The sequence below is a fragment of the Ixodes scapularis genome, unplaced genomic scaffold (assembly GCF_016920785.2).
Source record: "Ixodes scapularis isolate PalLabHiFi unplaced genomic scaffold, ASM1692078v2 PGA_scaffold9__187_contigs__length_104089568, whole genome shotgun sequence".
Lineage (NCBI taxonomy): Eukaryota > Metazoa > Arthropoda > Arachnida > Ixodida > Ixodidae > Ixodes > Ixodes scapularis.
Window position 1 is genome coordinate 32,740,836 of NW_024609884.1, and position 17,454 is coordinate 32,758,289.

At 41.9% G+C, this 17,454-nt stretch overlaps 1 protein-coding gene across 1 annotated transcript in view; it reads right to left on the reverse strand.

Annotated features, from left to right (window-relative positions):
- Positions 1-2,658: 2,658 nt before the first annotated feature.
- The window catches only part of LOC115310292 (MPN domain-containing protein), a 73,850-nt gene continuing 59,054 nt past the window's right edge, over positions 2,659-17,454 (reverse strand). The window contains exons 12-14 of the mRNA XM_040208056.3: positions 16,963-17,033; positions 16,214-16,303; positions 2,659-6,310 (exon numbers count right to left, since the gene is read on the reverse strand). Of these exons, the coding sequence (XP_040063990.1) occupies positions 6,101-6,310; positions 16,214-16,303; positions 16,963-17,033 (371 nt within the window). The 3' untranslated portion in view covers positions 2,659-6,100. The remainder of the gene's footprint in view (positions 6,311-16,213; positions 16,304-16,962; positions 17,034-17,454) is intronic.

The following is a 17,454-nucleotide window of genomic DNA, read 5'->3' on the forward strand; positions in this document are numbered from 1 at the left end:
CAGCTCCTTGCCTTCTTTGAGGACAATCTTTAGTGCATAGTGCTGCACATCAAGCAGCAGCCTTAGGAGGCGTGGTGGGGCTTTCCCAGCGAATTTTGGCAGATTGTTTCAAGAGCTTTGTGGTCCATTTCTACTATCAGAGGTCTTTCATATGATATGTGTATTGGTGAAACTTCTTTCAACCATATCTGATGGCCAATGCCTTTTTTTTCTATTTGCAGGTAGTTTTGTTGTGCCAGATCGGGCTGAGGAACATCCTGCTTTTCAAGAACTTACAAATTTGCATGCACTAAATTCCCTCACAAGCTGAATGCACAAAAAGCAATGTGAACTATGAAACTCTTCTGCTCTTTATGTAAAATAGAATTACATTATTTGGGCTATAATCATACTTGTACTGTCTAATAATAAAAAAAGATAGTTTAAAAAGAAAAACCATGAGCCATTCCACTTGGTGAAGGTGGATGTGCAGCGAAGCTGTCTAGTACACGACACAGACCCGCCCCGAAGAGCCGGAGGAAACTACTCGCGCGACGGGACCGCCACCCGGTGGAAAGTAGACCCGCGCGACGGGATTGCCACCCCGGGAGAGCGGAAACAAACTAGGCACGCAAGCGTTTGGAATGACGACAAAGAGAGGGCGGTGCGAGCGTAGACATGGCCGACGCGGGTCGCACAGTGGCAAATCGTTGAGAAACCTTTATTATCTACCACAGAGTCTACTGATCTTGAAAATGGCGCCTATTGATAACTAATCTACTGAATAGACCTATTGCTAAACTACCCAAGGATCAAGTAAAATGCAGGGAATTGTGTTCCACACGCTGCACGTGCCGGCGTCTGCAGCAGTAACTGCTCTAAAGGAAAAGCCTAAAACAAATGGCCTCTTGATTGCGCATTCGTCAACACTTTATTTTGGTTATTTACTTCAAATCTTTTATACGGGGAAGGCGTGCACGTGCGGCGGTGCAAGCATAGAGTTTTTGGTCACGCACACGAAAAATCCATGCAACCCAGTCATAAACAGCTTCGCTGTAATAAACCCTTAAAATGACTAACCCTTCGTAACATGCATTTTGCAGAACAAAAAAAAAATGGTTTGTGCATATGTTTATACAGCCTAGAACTTCGTTTGCCTCAATGGGCGACGAGTCTCCCAGCTGTAGATGAGAAATTTAGCCAGTGCAGTACAACTGCTAGCCTGGGGTCTTTAACGTGCACCACGCAGTAGTGGTACACGACCGCACAACGGTATGATGCTCATCCATATCGAAACGGGCAGGGGGATTTGCATCAAGAACAAGCAATCAACAAATCTACAAAGAGCAAGCAAACAATGCCACAAAATTCAAATCGGAACATTTTGTCACCAAGACAATTTTGCCATCAATACGCACCATACCACGCGGGCAGTTATGTTGAAAATATCTCGGTTACTGTACATAACTGTACATTCGCCAAAACAAAAAAAAGAACTACGTGCCTAAAAATTTTGGGCAGTACTTCATTTAAAATGTTCACCAAGATGAATACCACCCTGCTGGTCATGTGTGTTTGCTATAAAAACTTGTGCATACTTACCAAGCCCATGCCTAGTCCTATTTTGAAAGGTACAGGTATGGGCAATCCCAAGTGGTAAGGCTCCACATTGTCCATTCCTTTAATTCCCTCACACTGGGGAATCCATCACAAGCATGTGTCTTATTACTTTATACCGAACATACTAACATAACATTTTACTAACATGTTACTTTTACTAACATACATATATAAGACGTACTAAGAGTGTAATAGTAGGCACACCAGAAGAAAAAGTCCACTCTCATATTGTGCTCTAATGCACATGAAGCTGGTACATTCAAAACCATGGCATTCTCATTGCAGGAAAAGATACCTATGTGTATCGTCCTCATTTTTGTTCCGTCCGGTTCTCAAGATGTTGAAAGTTCACCAGCTCACCTGCCTGCTGTTATTTCTACTCCTGGTTTTATAGGTAAAATATCTTCATCTAGTTCCTTTCTACCAGAGTACCTGATATTGGATACCTTAAGACAGAACTACTGTGCCAACACTTCCTAAAAAAAATCTTTTAAGGTGCACAAAATTAAGTTTACATCATATTCAAGCTGGAATGTGAATACCGTATTTTCCGGACTATAGTCCACTGACTATACATGTTTAAAAGTTGAAAATTCACTCGTAACGGACTATCTACAGGTGCGGACTATAATTTTTTTTTTCTAGATCATTCCCTATAACAAGTCGTGAGGAATTTTATGAGTAACGGACTATAGTAATGGTCATTTACGCATGACAAAGCTTCTTTTTGCGCTAATACAGTACGCATTTGTCAAGGTGTGCTGTTTGTGATACTTTTTACGTTCGCACTAGGCGCTAAGTGTGGACTATGCACAGGGTGCGGATTATGTGCCGGGTGCGGACTATCTAAGCAAATACTTTTATTTTTTACCCCGAATTTGCCCCAGCGGACAATGCACCAGGTACGGACTATTGTCCGGAAAATATGGTACAATAAATGTCCTTTTTTCTCTATAAAACAGTTCAAGAATTGTAATGCTGCAAAAGTAGTGTATTTTTCATCTGGTGTAGATGCATGCATGGTGTAAAGGGTTATTCTCCAGATTAGAAAACATCAGATATGTCAAAAATGTACTCTTTAATACAGCAGTCAAACTACATTTTGAAAAGCACACAGAGACACTGGTACCAAATAGGCTGGTAAAGGATTGTGCAAGAGAAAGTACTGAGTATTTCATATTCAAGAAATAATTTTAATTTAATTTAATTGGTTGACATGAATCTTAAAACCAGCTTGTTTATTTGAATAAAAATCAATGTTACTATAACATTCAAAACTTCTCCCCCAAATCAACATCTTGAATTATAAAAAAAAGACTGACTACAAGACGTAGCCAGGCACTTCCAACATTAAAATTATTCAACAAAAAGGCCTCAATTTTATCAAATGCCTAGCAATAAAACCACGAGTTGTATCAAAATTAACTACTATGTGCAAGACATATTGGACAGTGAGAATTAAAGAAGTTATATGATGTGGGCAATAAGCCTATACCATAATCTGGCATATGATAAGAAAAAGCAATTAAGAAAACCCTGCAAACATGAGTTCAAACACTAAAATCATTTGGAATTTCAGATACTCCAGCGAGCTTTGTGTGAACATCTGGATATTTTGACACAATGTCAGTCTCTCGTCAAGGACAGAGGCATTATACATTTTATTTTCCTGGACTGTCCTTGATATGAGCTCTTTCTCAATGCCCTCCACATTTGAATAACTGAGATTCCACATTAAAAGCAACACTCCATAGATCTAAGAAACAATATCATAAATCAAGATGCTTGTGGTGCAAAACTGCAAAAGATGACAGTCGACATTGGTGAAAGTTCTAAGCGAGCAATAATTAGCCCTATTCATTATGTGACCAGCATTAGAATGATAGGCAAAATGGGGGTTCAGTTTTCTAGTCATGCAGTGAATTACCATCTTACAGTCCAAAGTTGGGGGCTAAGAGGCAGCACTTTTCTGCCACAATCAATGAAGCAGAAGTATTTTTGCATGACATGAAACCATTGTGTGGTAGATACCTAGAGTATACCATGCTCAAAGGTTGTTTTGATCAATGTTGGTGGCTACTTTTCTGCACCCATTTCTGTAGCCAAATGCCTAAATTTTTTGCTTAGTTTTGTTAATTATTTAGTGGATACTTTTCTATGCCTATTTCTGTAGCCAAATGCCTATATTTTTCTAATTAGTCTTGTAAATAAATGTCCCATCTTTTAACATCTCACAACTGCAAATAATAAAAATGTTCTCCTGAAAAAAGAAAAAAAGGTGCAATTTGCAAGTGTTGTCTTGAGCATATCATGCTCCATTGCCTAGAAAATGTAATGTAAAGGCTAATCATGTTTTTACCAGGATAGACATGTAAAATGTGTTATCTTGATGGGTAGTTAAATGTTCATTTGAATGACTTGTGAGCCTACAACAGCATACTATAATTTTACAGTGGATCTGTCTTACTTTTATCAAAAGATGTACATGAGTGGCTAAGAAAAATATAAATGGGAACAGATTTCTCATTTAAAAAATGTCGGTGCATCTGGCATCCTCTAATTATGTGCCCCCTAGTATCAAGCAAACTCCAGAAAAACAATTTCAAGAGCACTTCTCAGCATTTTGGGCAACAACCAAATATATTAAAACATATACCATTGCAGTTTGTTTTGTTTGTAGTTTGCTTTGTAGGTTGATATTCCTTCAGATTGCAGTCTAGAAAAAAGCTCCTTCAAGTAATATTTCACAAAAAGTTTAACATGCAAATTTTCACTCTAGTAAATTTGTCACCTAAGTATGCTGTTGTGCAAACTACACTCCATACGTCTATTTATTTAATAGATTCATTTACCACTAATTATGCCAGGTAATGAAAGACAACACAAACCTAATGAGAAAATCAAATTATGACCATGTATGCATTCAATACACAAATATTTGAAAGAGTAATTGAACCATTTTGAAATTCCAGTAGATCAAAACATAAAAGGTATGTGAATGAATACTGCAGTTACAAAGACTTTTCCTTAAAGCTAGAATATCAAGAACTCGAGGGAAGCAGACACCATACTTTCTGTGCTCATGATCATCAAAGATAGCAAATCAGCAACGTTCTCCATTGCATCCAGTCTAAGTAGTTAGGCAGGAAGTTTTTTCAAGCTCCCTTCCATTACATTGTCAGCAATGTCTAATGAATGCTTTGTCAACAAGGATCCATGCACAGAACGGAAGATATAGCAGCTACTGCTTTGTTGCTCAACTTGTTTGCTATTCTTGGGGACAAATCTTTCTGGCTCTTAGCAGATGGCACCAGTACAGGGCATTGCATGTTCCAATGTACTGGCAGCAATCTTGCACGCGCAAAGAACTCAAATTTTTCTGACAGATGCCTCCCACAGTCATGATTTTTTTGTTACATTAGATATCAAATATATATCGATTTGTTTACATCAAGTTGCACATTTGAAATAAATTGCAACAGTCATTTCAAGAAAATGGGTACTACAGTCCATCTCCAGGAAGGGTTCTGGGCATGTGCATGTGTGCTTGTGCAACCACCTTTTGTGGCATTGTCTCCTGTCTATGATGCAGCATACAAACTATTTGTGACTATCTTCCAGACATTTCATACTTTCTCGTGTCAAAAGCGAAGAGCATATTTATATGAAAAGTGATGGTTTTAAAATGAATGAAAAGCAGAGAGTTTGCAGTTTTGCTTCACTATGCCATTTCACACCTTTAGTACACAGCATTCTACGCCAGATATTGGATATACGTGTATACACCAACTCACATTTTTGATGTTGCACGGAGTCACTAGTACTGGCTGTGGAATGGCACTTGCTAAGATGCTTTGCACTTAGAAAACCAGGTTCCTGCACGTGCACAATGACCACAGATTTTTTGGGTGTCGTATCTAGGCAATGACTTCGTGCATAAGACACTACAATAAGGCCCATGTTTAAATTAAGAATGCATCCATTTTCTTTAATTTTTTACTTAATGAAATGCTTTAAAACTCTACTGGCTTAGCAAACACTTGACACAAATTAAAACAAATAAAATCAGATAAACTTGAAAATTTCGGCCCGCCAGGATTCTCCACGCTATGCACATTTCTGTGAGACATAGTGGTGTTGTAGCCAATGTATCATGAGACAGAATACACACAACTTTTGACCGGTTCTTAATGCTACTGACATTGTAAATACAACAAAATTTAAATTATTTTTACGCTCATTTGAATTTTATTTGTTTTATGCTAGTAAAACCTCAGACTCAAATCTCATTCCCGAAAGAGACTGTTCCTACAGGCTTACTCAAGTGAGTTGCAAAACTTACAAGGGGTACAAAGAGTACTTTGCACAACGCTGTGGCACCAAAAGTGCAAAACGGCAGCCTTGGTGGGGGCAAACATCTCTTACGTATGGAGTGCAAAATCTCCCAGTTTAGGGAGACGGTCCAGGGATTTCACAGTTTCTCCCCAACATCCCCAGGAAGTCAGACTGGCATAATGAGTCCCTTGACAAACTCCCAAAAGTGGTCGACGGCCTGGCCTTGTGAGTCGCCACTCGTGACTTGGAGGTCACGAGGAAGCTTCGAGGTGAGTGACCGCTTGAGCTTCTCCCAATAGCTGATGCTGTGGGGCTCAAAGTCCTTGCAGAAGTTCAAGGAGTCTGGCGAGCCACGGTAGTACTCCGAAAGCAGCCGCTGGAAATTTCATGAAAGCGCAAATAAAGTATCCAAGCAAAAAAAAAAAAAGTTTTCAAGATGGCAACTTTTACTCCAGTGGTCACAACTATTGGAGGCGTGTGCAAACTACGGGGGGCGCTTCTCTAGCTATTATCATCATTTGCGACATTAAAGGTAGGACAGATTGTGCAAATCTTGGATCATTCGGCTTGTTAGCTTGCTACATGCGTTGTTTAAGTAATGAGCAGCAAAGCCTGTTTAATGTGTTGTGTTGATTTGATGAAGTGATATTTGCAGTAGGACATTTTATCGAAGCATGAAAACGTGGCACGCATAGTCTTGCTAACAAACACTTTTGGTGCTGGGGTGTCTAAGTGCTCGGATGGTGGCGCATTGTTCTCTACCCCAGTACAAAAAGCTGCATAATGAAAATAGAATATCAAGCGCTTTACCCCACTACCAACATCTACCACGGCAAATAGGGTGTATATTTTATTATGATTCGAACAATAAACTTTCAGCCTTTCCACTCTGGTGAAGAAGGAAGACCAGCGAAGCTGTACAGTGGAAAGTAATGGCCGGCCGCAAGTCGGCAAGCCAGAGTGCAGAGCCGTATATTGGGAGAGTCTGGCCAGTGGGTGTGGCGACGAAGGCGATGGAGAGGAGAAAAGTGAAGGAAAGGGAGGAGAGTGGCCGAAGGAGTGAGAGAGAAAGAAGGGAGCAAAGAGGAGACGACCGCCATTTTTACGCAACGCTGTCGGCGCCGAGCACCGTTGAGGCTACGCCTCGTCTGCTACAGGCTTATTTCTTTTTCGCCTGAATAAAAGTTTGCGTTGTAACGTGGAGAAACTTCATTCGTTAGCTTTTCAAGCCACCGAAGAATAACAATATGTCATATTCTTGCCGGAGCCTGCCAAATAAAAAGAGAGAACCGATATTTGGATGTTGATCCCATGCATTCCGCTATGAATTCCGCCGGACGAATGAATGAAAATGGCGGCCCTCCCCGCTCAGCCGGGAGCAGCTGGGAGTTCACGCGCATGCGCACACGCCTCTCTCAGCGCCGCGGGCTAATTGGTTCACTCGGGAGGGGGGCGTTAAGGCGGCGAGCCAGAGTGGAAAGGCTACCGCCATCTATGAGCGACAACGGCAACCAGATACATGGCTTGTCGCCGTCGCTTATAGATGGCGGAAGGTGTCCAGGGTTCAGTGTCTTCATTTCTTCGCGGGGGACACGATCTTGGGGAATCTAGCCCTGCTCCACTGTAATAAAACTGAGAAAGAAATGTCTCATCAAATTGAAAATAGCAAAAATGAAATTCGAGAACCTCTCGCATGTGTACTAAACACTTTATTGAAAGAGACCCCATGTATCCTGCTGGTTCCAATGTGTTTGGTGAGTGCTGGTCTCTTATTAGTTACAAGTTAATACCTCTTTGAATTTTGTAAACCAGTAAACACATTTCCTCAAAATAACTGGCAGGAAGAAGTGGTGGCTGGCTTTCGGAGTCGTTTCAACTAAATCCCTGCTTATTCACCTGGTCGACACGAAACATGCGAGCTCCCCCGCGATCAAGGTCTTTTAAATCTAGCAAGTCGTTGACACTTCAGTGTCTCAAACAATAAGGTATACACCCGATATGAATTACCGCTTTTGTTACCACACCTATTCAGATTGATCACCGATGATTGACGATTTCAATCGTCATTTCAATGCATTAAAGCTGTTTCTCAGGCACTTAATGCAACCCAATGGTTAGCCCAGAAAATGGGCTTTCAGTCTCAGTTTTAATTTCGTTGCTCTGGCAAAGTTATGATTTTTGAGGAAAAGTTTTGTGAACTGAAGTGTGTGTTGTGGCGAAAGGGGGCATGGTTGTCACCCTCCACTGCGTATGAAAAAAAAAGCCTGCAGCTCGTGATTATGCCGCACCAACATGGAACTTTTTGTGATCAAAAGACTCTCATAAGTCAAAGAATGAAATTATGTCGCCGGATTTGCGATTTGACAGTGTAGAGTGGGAATAATTGGCCAAAAAAGATGTCAGCTGCTGGATGGTAAGCTTTGGTTTCGAGTCCGAGAGGTCTTATTCCCCTACAGCGCATTTCTAAAGCTCTGCCACATGACTCTCATGCAGGACCGGTTACAAGCGAGTTTATAGAAGTTTCAGTTTGGTATCTTCTGTCAAATCCTGGCAAGGGGTGCTGCAGTTGCTAATCACATTAACTGTGCGGTGAGCATGGCCGCCACGGCATCGTCGCCATGCGCCACTGCATCGCGAAAAAAGCGTCCCCCTCGCAATTATGCTGCATCCGCACCTGATATTTGTAATGAGGGCTCGAGCTACGAGTCTGAAGAAGACAGCACTTCATCAGATACAAGCTCTGACAGTGACAATGTTTCGAGTCGGCCCGAAACATCCGCAGCCCTTCGCCGGTGAGTTTTAGGGCTTTCGGCTGTCTGCTTGCACTGACGCGCTTGTCTCGCGATCTTGTGTACGAACTCGGAGCAATACTGATTGTCTGCAGGGTGTTGACTCCGCTTGGCCTAGACATCCTGCCAAACACGGCGAAGAAATTTTGATTCACCCCAAGGAGGTCGCTCGGAGCACATTTCGGCCCCGCGCTACAGAGCAGCTAAAGACAGTTTGCAACTACCCTGAATTTCTTTCTACTCTTCTTTGCCACGGAGGTAATAAGGACCATCTGTGATAACGCCAACAAATATGCGTGGATGCACATTCTGGATCTCGTCCAGTAGCTGCTTCGGCTCAACGATAAAGACATTCTTCCAGTTGACCCTGTATTAAAACAACTGCAGCACCACACCCGGAAGATGTGGAAAAAGTAAAACTGCAAAGTTTGCTACGACGAGCGTAAGGTCAAGCAAAAAACAAACGTGTGCCGAAAGTGCAAGGTGCGCCTCACCCTTACAAAAACCAGGAACTACTTAACCACATGGCACAAGCACCATGACAAGTAAGTTTTTTTTTTTGTATTTAAACAGTTGTATGCAGTTTTCTTTTTACAACGGAGCTGTTAAGAGCTAGGTTCCCGAGGATCGTGTTCGGTACAAAACACTTGTCGACAAAAACGCCTCTGGACAAATACCGTCATCTCTAAGCGACAGCGGCAAGCACACAACCAGTATGGTTGCCGCTGTCGCTCGTAGATGGCGCTAACCTCTCCAGCTATCATAGAAGAATGGATAGTTGGGCGGCGCGTTGGTGGGAATTCATCGTAGGAAACAGCGCGAAAAACAGATGACGATATAGAAGCACACGTAACGAGCGCAGCACTCGTCACGTGTGTTTCTTCGTCCTAGTCTGTTTTGCGCGCTGTTTCCTACGCTCTTATCAGTTTCAGTTTGGACTTAGGATAGGTCGGCTGCGTGCCCTTTTGAGGAAAGAAGACTGGCTGCGGAAGGAGCGGCGATGTACGCAGCAGCGTAAATGGGTCCGTAAATGCCGTAAAGCCGCTGTCGCCTCGACTTCCACTGCGTCAAGCGCTTCAGATTCCCTTGCCAAAGAAGAGCACCGAGAACAGAACCAGCGATGTAAAGGGTGCCGGCGGGCCAACGCCACGGACGACGATCGTGCCACGGAGGCCAAGCGCAAGCGCGAGGCCCGGCGACGACTGCACTCCACGCCGGCTGAACAGTTCCCGGGCGCAACGGCGATGTTCCGGAAGAAGTTCGTGGATTAACCGTTTAGCGTCACGTGCGCCGAGTGCGACCGACTCTGGGCCGCCGGGAGACGTATCCACGATCGGCGGCGTGTCGGACAAGAAGAAGCGGGAAACGGGCGCGTGCGCGTTGCGGCAGTGTATCGAGTACCAGCTCCGCTGGTCTTCCTTTTTCACGAGAGTGGAAAGGCCGAACGTTTTTAGAAAGTGTTTTTGGTTTATTTATTTTCTACATATATATTCTAGAGGTTTGCGAATATTAGAAATTTCGAATACGAATAGGATATTTTCCTTATTCAAAACATGTTCGATTTGAAAATTGCATATTCGTGAAAAACGGCAAATATTGGCACAAACTGCGAATATTCGAGCAAGTAATGAATAATCTGCCTGCCAAGCATGCTCCTATGAATATGTTTATTCACTGAGAAAGGCGTATGATGCTTGCGTTATCGGTCTGCTCCATTTCTATCTGTCCGAAGGCAGCAAGATAGGATCAGTTTCGGTTTCTTTTTCACCAAGCCCTTTGTAGTGTGGCACTTTTATAGCACTATGTGATGTAATTGCGCGTTCTATAAATTGGTACAATAAAATAAACCTCGAGACTGAAATATATATATATAAAATAAATCTCTAGGGTGTTATCTAATATCAATGTTTGAAAATTAAAAAAGAAAAAGCTAGGTGTGAGCAGAACATTGCATCGCCATCAACAACAACTCCCGCCACTCCCGCGCAGTCAAAACTAGAGGTGTCGCAAACTTTTTTCGAACCGGATTTTTAGGTCAAACTTTCGGGGTTCAACTGGTGCGAACCAGTTTGACGAACCTTTGAACTTTTAACCAGATTCGAGACCGGTTCGACTTTGTGGACAGTGTGGTGGACAGACCTTGATACAAGCATGTGTAGGTTTGGAGAATTTTTTTTCATGAAAAGGGTTATTTTAATTTTATGAACAGTTGCAATTAAAAGAAACTAATTCTAATAACTGAAGAAGTTAATAACTTAATTTTTTTTTACTGTATTAAATGAAATAACCAATCAGTGCTGCCCTAAATTGATCCCTTAGCCATCACCATCCAATCCAAAGCCAACTGGCCAGCCTGTCGTGCATGCGCATAGCAATCGAATTTGAGTCGAACCTTTGCCAAACTTTTCACAAGAAGTTCAAAAGAGTCGAACCTGGCCGAACTCGAACCTCGACCGGTTCATGACATCCTTAGTCAAAACTAGGGATGTCGCGAACCTGCCCAGGTTCAAGGTTGACCAAGTTAGACCTTTTCAAACTTTCAACGTGATGTTCGACAAGGGTTCGACTGAAGTTCAACTTTTGTGCGCATGCGCAAAAAAAAAAAAAACAAAAAAAAAAAAGGAAAAAAAAAAAAACTTGATTTTATTTGGCGTGGAAAAGTGCAACATTTGTTGGGTTTATTGGCATCACTGGTTCACATTAATAACTAATGAAAGCAATAAAAGCGCATATTTTCACTTTAATATGGTGTAAACATTGGTAACCATTTTATAAAATATAAAATAAACTACTTACTAAATTATTTGTTTCCCAAAATACAAAATATTTGTGTAGAAGCCGGGCAACAATGTCCGTAAGTCGAACTTCTTCAAACTGTAGTGAAATTTTGCAGGTTTCTCGAGTGAAAGGGTCTTTCTACTGGCGGAAATGTTGTCACGGCACAGAGAGCGCTCACTTTCCGTGTTGAGCAGTTAATTTTCCTACACAATAATTTTCCATAGCCGCATTCCTTATTAAATTTCAGTCAGGAAAAGTGAAGAACGAGCCTTCCCTGTATTGCCATTATCAAACGATAGGTTGACTAAAATGAAATTTATACCAAAAAGTGGAAAGGAGAAAAATATGTTCAAAGTGCTCCAAACCCCATCTTTTCTTTAGCTTCGGTGGACAGAAAATAATTGATAAAAAATTAACTATCCAGTGTAAACTAGTGAAAATTTCTGAAAATACTTGCTAGCTGTTGGTGGATGTAAATATGCAATTTTTCCTAATCAACGTTTTTTGCAGAAATATTTTTCTCTGGGTAGTGTCCCCCCTTAATAAAGATTTTTGCTTTGCAACTTGCATTTTTGGAAACATCATTTAGTTGTCTACAATTTGCTGTGCTGCAATATGTGCCAAGATATTTTTTGTGGTGGTAAACATTTTGTTTTCTGAGACCTTTAAGAAATGGCCATTTTCCCATGGTAATGAAAGAGTTACTACTGCATAAATGATTAATTTTGCAGACCCAAAGAATTGCCGGGCCATTGCCGACAACTTAAGAAGTAATGAAAATTTCTGCTTTTCTTTCGAGCAGAAGTCGCAAGGTGACAAACTTGTTTGTCACATACTCAATATGGGAGGGGCTAAACGTCAGTTGCTGAGGAGCGTTTGGTCGTCGGCAATTGTCGAGTCATACTTGGATAGAAGCGTCCATATCGGCAAGCTCAATGTAGCTAAAACAAGCGTGCGGCTCTTTGCAACACAACTGTGCGGCATGCACAGCTAAGACAAAAGCACGTCATTTACTCTGGTGGATGCAAAACCTTTTTCTACAGGAGCCTCCACAGATCCGAAAAAACAAGCATCAGAGAGGCTATGAATAGCCCTGACGCACGCTGCGCAAGCTGTAATGTGAAGCTCCAGACTTGTTTTTGAACATTTTCAGGTTTTTTTAATATAAAAAGCAACTTCGAGGTGCTGTTATTGAAAGGTCACTCATAAACACATCATACACAATTCTTTAACAAATAAACCGTTTTTAATCGGCATAAATGCAAACTAACATAGACACTCCGTGCTATTACAGAGTGCATCGTTTGCTCGCATCCTACCTGCTCTGTCACAGGAGAGCACCCTCAAGGTGGCACCACCTAAACTTCTCGTCGCCAATACCCGTTTGAACCTCAAGAACGACAGTAAAAAAGTTTGGCTCTTTGCAAAATGTTACTAATTTTCCCTTTATGCAGTGAGTTAAGATATATGTATGTGTATTTAATAGTTATGTTATCAAAACATATACAGTAGTAGAACACCGTTGATATGTTTATCAGGGGACAGGAGAAATAAAATGTATGATCCGGGAAAAACATTCGGGGAGGGTGCTATAGATCAGGCAGATAGCAACTGTCGTGAAACAATTTATTTAATGCAAACATTCGTGGGTGTAAACTCAAATTGGCTCAAAAAGTTTGTAAACATCCGTAGGTGTAAACTTAAAGAAATGTACTGTAAGAGCATGCAGATGTGATCTCAAATATGTAAAAAAAAAAAGTTTGTAAACATTTGTTGGTGTGAACCCGACACTTTGGATGACTGAAACGCAGGCGAGCGACGGAGTCCTGGGCTTGTGGTGGGCGTCTGCCGATGTCCTTGTTGGTTCGTCCCGGAGCCAATTGTGCACAACCCTTCAGTACACCCCAAAGCCGCAAAAGCGGTCTTGCTGTATGACATGCTGTAGAACATGAGCAGGAGAGATTAAGGCGTGCTAGGGGAGTTTTGATACAAGCTTCTTTACGCAGCACTGGAGGAGTACCAGAACCTGCAGTGCGTCAGCTGGGTGAAGTTCCTGCAGCTCTCTGACGTGTGGTGCGTGTAGGACCAAGAACCATACAAACAACACAGACCAGCAAATAAACAAAAACAAAACAAAGCACAATGATGCACTATATTTGCGTTGCTTGTTAAAAAAAAAAAAAAAACGAAAAAGAAAAAAAAAAAAACATTTCTTTTTTTTCCAGATTAGATATGTTTTGAAGTATAAAAATCCGTGAGTGAAAAGAATCTCGGCTTTTTTGATCAGCACTTTTCAAGTGCTTTTCGACGGGGGTTGATAAGAAAAGTGTTTTGTCTGGCAACGACACACTTTTTTTTTATCATGCATCGTTTCCTTGTGTTTGTTCGCTGGTTTGTTTTGTAGTGCGATTCTTGGTTCCCCACATGTAGAAAGCCGCGGGAACTGTTAACGGCTGACACACTGCAGATTCTGGTGCTCCTCCAGGTCCGTGTCAAGAAGTTTCCGTCAAAATTCGTCTAGCACACCGCGCCCTGTCCTACACATCCATCCAGACTCTCATTTGACAAGACCAAGACCCAACGAGGTTGGGCAAGACCTTTTTGCATGTATTGAAGTGTTGAGCACGAGTGTGTGGGGATGAGAACATGGGAAACCACCCCTTCGCAAGCCCAGGACTCCGCCGCTTCTACTCCGACCCTCCTTGAGCAGGACCTCACTTGCCTTGGGTCAGTAAAGGTAGTGGCATTTCGCGCTAAGCAACTCGCGGTTTACTTTGTCGCGCGGCATGTAACGCACAACAATTCTTTTTTGTATAATGTGATAGCGCCGCAACTGTAACGACAGTGCCACTGTGCAGTCATCAAGTGGTTTGGTCGACCCCCGTTGTCCCTCGTCTCCCCCTCCGTGTGAACGAGTCTGGGAAGTGGACAACCCGCGAATGTGTCGTCACATGATCAGTTCGTCTGCGAATCAGTCAGTCGCGAAAATTGGCCGGTGTCATCGGCACTATGTCGGCGGCTCTTTGAAAGTAACTGGGAAAGCAAACGCACTAAGCAGTAAATTAATATGTGTGTTCCTATGGGAGCTCAGCAGGACCGGCGCTTCTGAATGTAGAAGCCGGGAATACACAAAAACCAAGAAAGTTGTCAACAAAATTCCACTGTATGTTTCAAATAAAAAAAAAAAAAAGCAATTTTAAAGCGACAGCTTTTCGGGCGACACTTTCCAGAGATTTTAAGGCAGTCGGTTGTCGTTGCCGCTATAGACAAACCCTTCTTCTCTCCCCTCTTGACAGGAGGCCAGGGAAGCTGGGTCTTCCCGTCAGCCACGCTGCGCGAAGCGAGAAAGGAGGGGAGCCCCAACGTCTCGCCAGTAACGGCATGACGAAGGGAGAGTCTTCCTGTTGTCTGCTTCAAACGCATGTTTTCAAACATTACTCGCCCTATACAAAATCTCACTTTGACAGTATCCAGTTGCTGCGCGTAATGTTGGATGCTTTTAGAAACTACCACCGCCCTTACCCAGATCAAGAATCACACAGCACTCGTGGCGGTCATCAGTGGCATCTACGACGCTAACCACGACGGCAATGAGAATTAACCACGTCGCACCGCCGTCCTCACGAATGTAACGGCACCATTTCACCCGCATCGCGAGACCGTGCTAGAGCCATCGCTTTGATTTCTTTGCACAATGTAAACGAAAAATGATTTTTTTTTTTTTTTTGTTGACAATAATTTTTTTTGTCAACCAATTTTTTTAAGTACTAATTTGTGTAGCGTAATATCCCGAGACATGCCCCACCCCCGAAAGATAGCCTACCTCTATTTTTGGTATGATTTGCTATTTTTTTGAAACACCGAAAAATAGCCCACTTCTAGTAATTGCAGGGCCCTGACCAATGGTGACCTCAGTAAAAACGGTGTTACTTAACCACAGTGGGAGATAAGCAAACATTGCTGACTGGGAAGGACAGTAGCCTTTGGTTCAGTTCATCGCCCGTTCACGTGATTACACGTTTTGAGGGTCCCAAAATCGAAAACAAAAATTTTCTTAACTTTTTTTTTTTTTTTTTATGGCATACCGAAAGTTAGCCATTTCTTATATTGATCTGATTTGCTAGCGATTTTAGGTGGGCTATCTCTCGGGATATTACGGTAGTACATTTCCCACAAGTACCCATTTTACAGAAAAAAACCTGAAACTCTATGAGCACTATGGGCACCCTTCAACAATTCTGTATAGAGTGAGCAAATAAGGCTACTCTCAACACACAGACCACCGAGGCTACTCTCAACACAGGTTGTCAGTGCCGATGGCTTCTCTTAATTTGTTTGCTGCTGACCTCTCACTCAAGTTTGTTGCAAAAACGTGGCGGTATGGCAGTGTCCTATTTTGTTTGCAGTAGTTTCTGTGCGACAATGTCAGAATCTAATGCCTTGCGATGATGTCGTCTAGCTCAATCAGCAACGAACATTACCAACTTCACTCCTTCTGCTTGCTTTAATGCTATTGCGGAGCAGACGACACACTATTTTCTCAACAGTGGAGAGATTTGAAGTGAGCATATTAAACCTGTGGGTGGAGCCTGTTCTGCATCCTTCGCCTGCCACTGACTATATAGTAATAAACATTACTAGGCAGGCAAATTTTCGGAAAGGAGGTTCATACAAAATTTGACTGTTGTGGTTGAAGTTCTGAAAAAACCTACCATTTCCATCAGAAGGTCTTGTGTAAGGAAGGAATCCTGGGCCACATTGTACATCATCTGCATTGGCTTCCCATACTCATTTGGACGATGCTGAAACCAAATTTGTTCATTTAGACAGCCATTTGTTTCATACACCTATAAATGTCACTCTGTAAAACAACAATTAGTTATTATGCAGAAAAGGCACTCCATCCTCTCCATTACCATTCTGTTACCGGAGTGTGTTACAATGAAATGTGTCGCAGGAAACTGCTAGGAACCAGCCATATAATACATTCTGTGTTAACAGAGCAATTATTTATGTTCTGCACATACATTAGTAAGGAAACTTTCATTCCCACTTTAATAATGTCAAATGTTTCATTAGTCTGGTATACTTTACATATTTAAAAAGTAGCATCTAGTATCATTTAAAAATCTCAAAATATGACAAGTGCAGTGATGGAGGTGCACCCACAACACAGGGCACAATCAAAAAGCTCTAAAAATGCCTTCCAGCTTCTGCTGCTCAATACTGTACGACACAAAGTTTCTTTCGCACCTTCTACACTTTTTCAATAATGGAACCTTCTGTAAAAGTTATCAATGATTTTGACATTGAAGCTAAAGGCAGCACAGGTCAAAGACTGGAAAAATGTGGTACCAAGTCATAACCAAAACCAACATTTCAAGCCGCAAATGCTTTAGTGACCACAAACTGAATTCAATCAAAATCAGTTTATGCAGATAAGCAATGAGAGTAGACTTACCTCTGGTGGAGGCATAACCCAGTAAGCGAGGTATTTAGCATCGACACAGGACTCATCCTTTACATAAGGAGCTACAAATAGGAAAAGATATTGCAAAATAAATATGCATATGAGTAGGATAATGCAGAGCCCTTATGCAACACAGTTGCTTACACTGCAAACAATTACACAGTACATCACATGCAGATTACATTGTAGCATTAAGGCGACACAAAAGAAAACTTTTAGCTTACATTTAAAGGCTAATGGAAATGAAATCTGACAGTGCGAATCTACTAGCAACTTTAAAGTTAGTACTAATGCTGCCTATCCGATGATCTAGTTCCACAAAACCTTCATCAACAATTGAGCAAGAGAGAATCTCCTAAAAACTGATAATCAACCAACGGATAGTAGGGCAGTGCCACGCCTTATTTGTTCCTTGGTCTAGGGTTTTTAAGACGTTAAAAGTTCACCAGCTCGTCAGTATAATCTTTGTTACATCTCTAATTT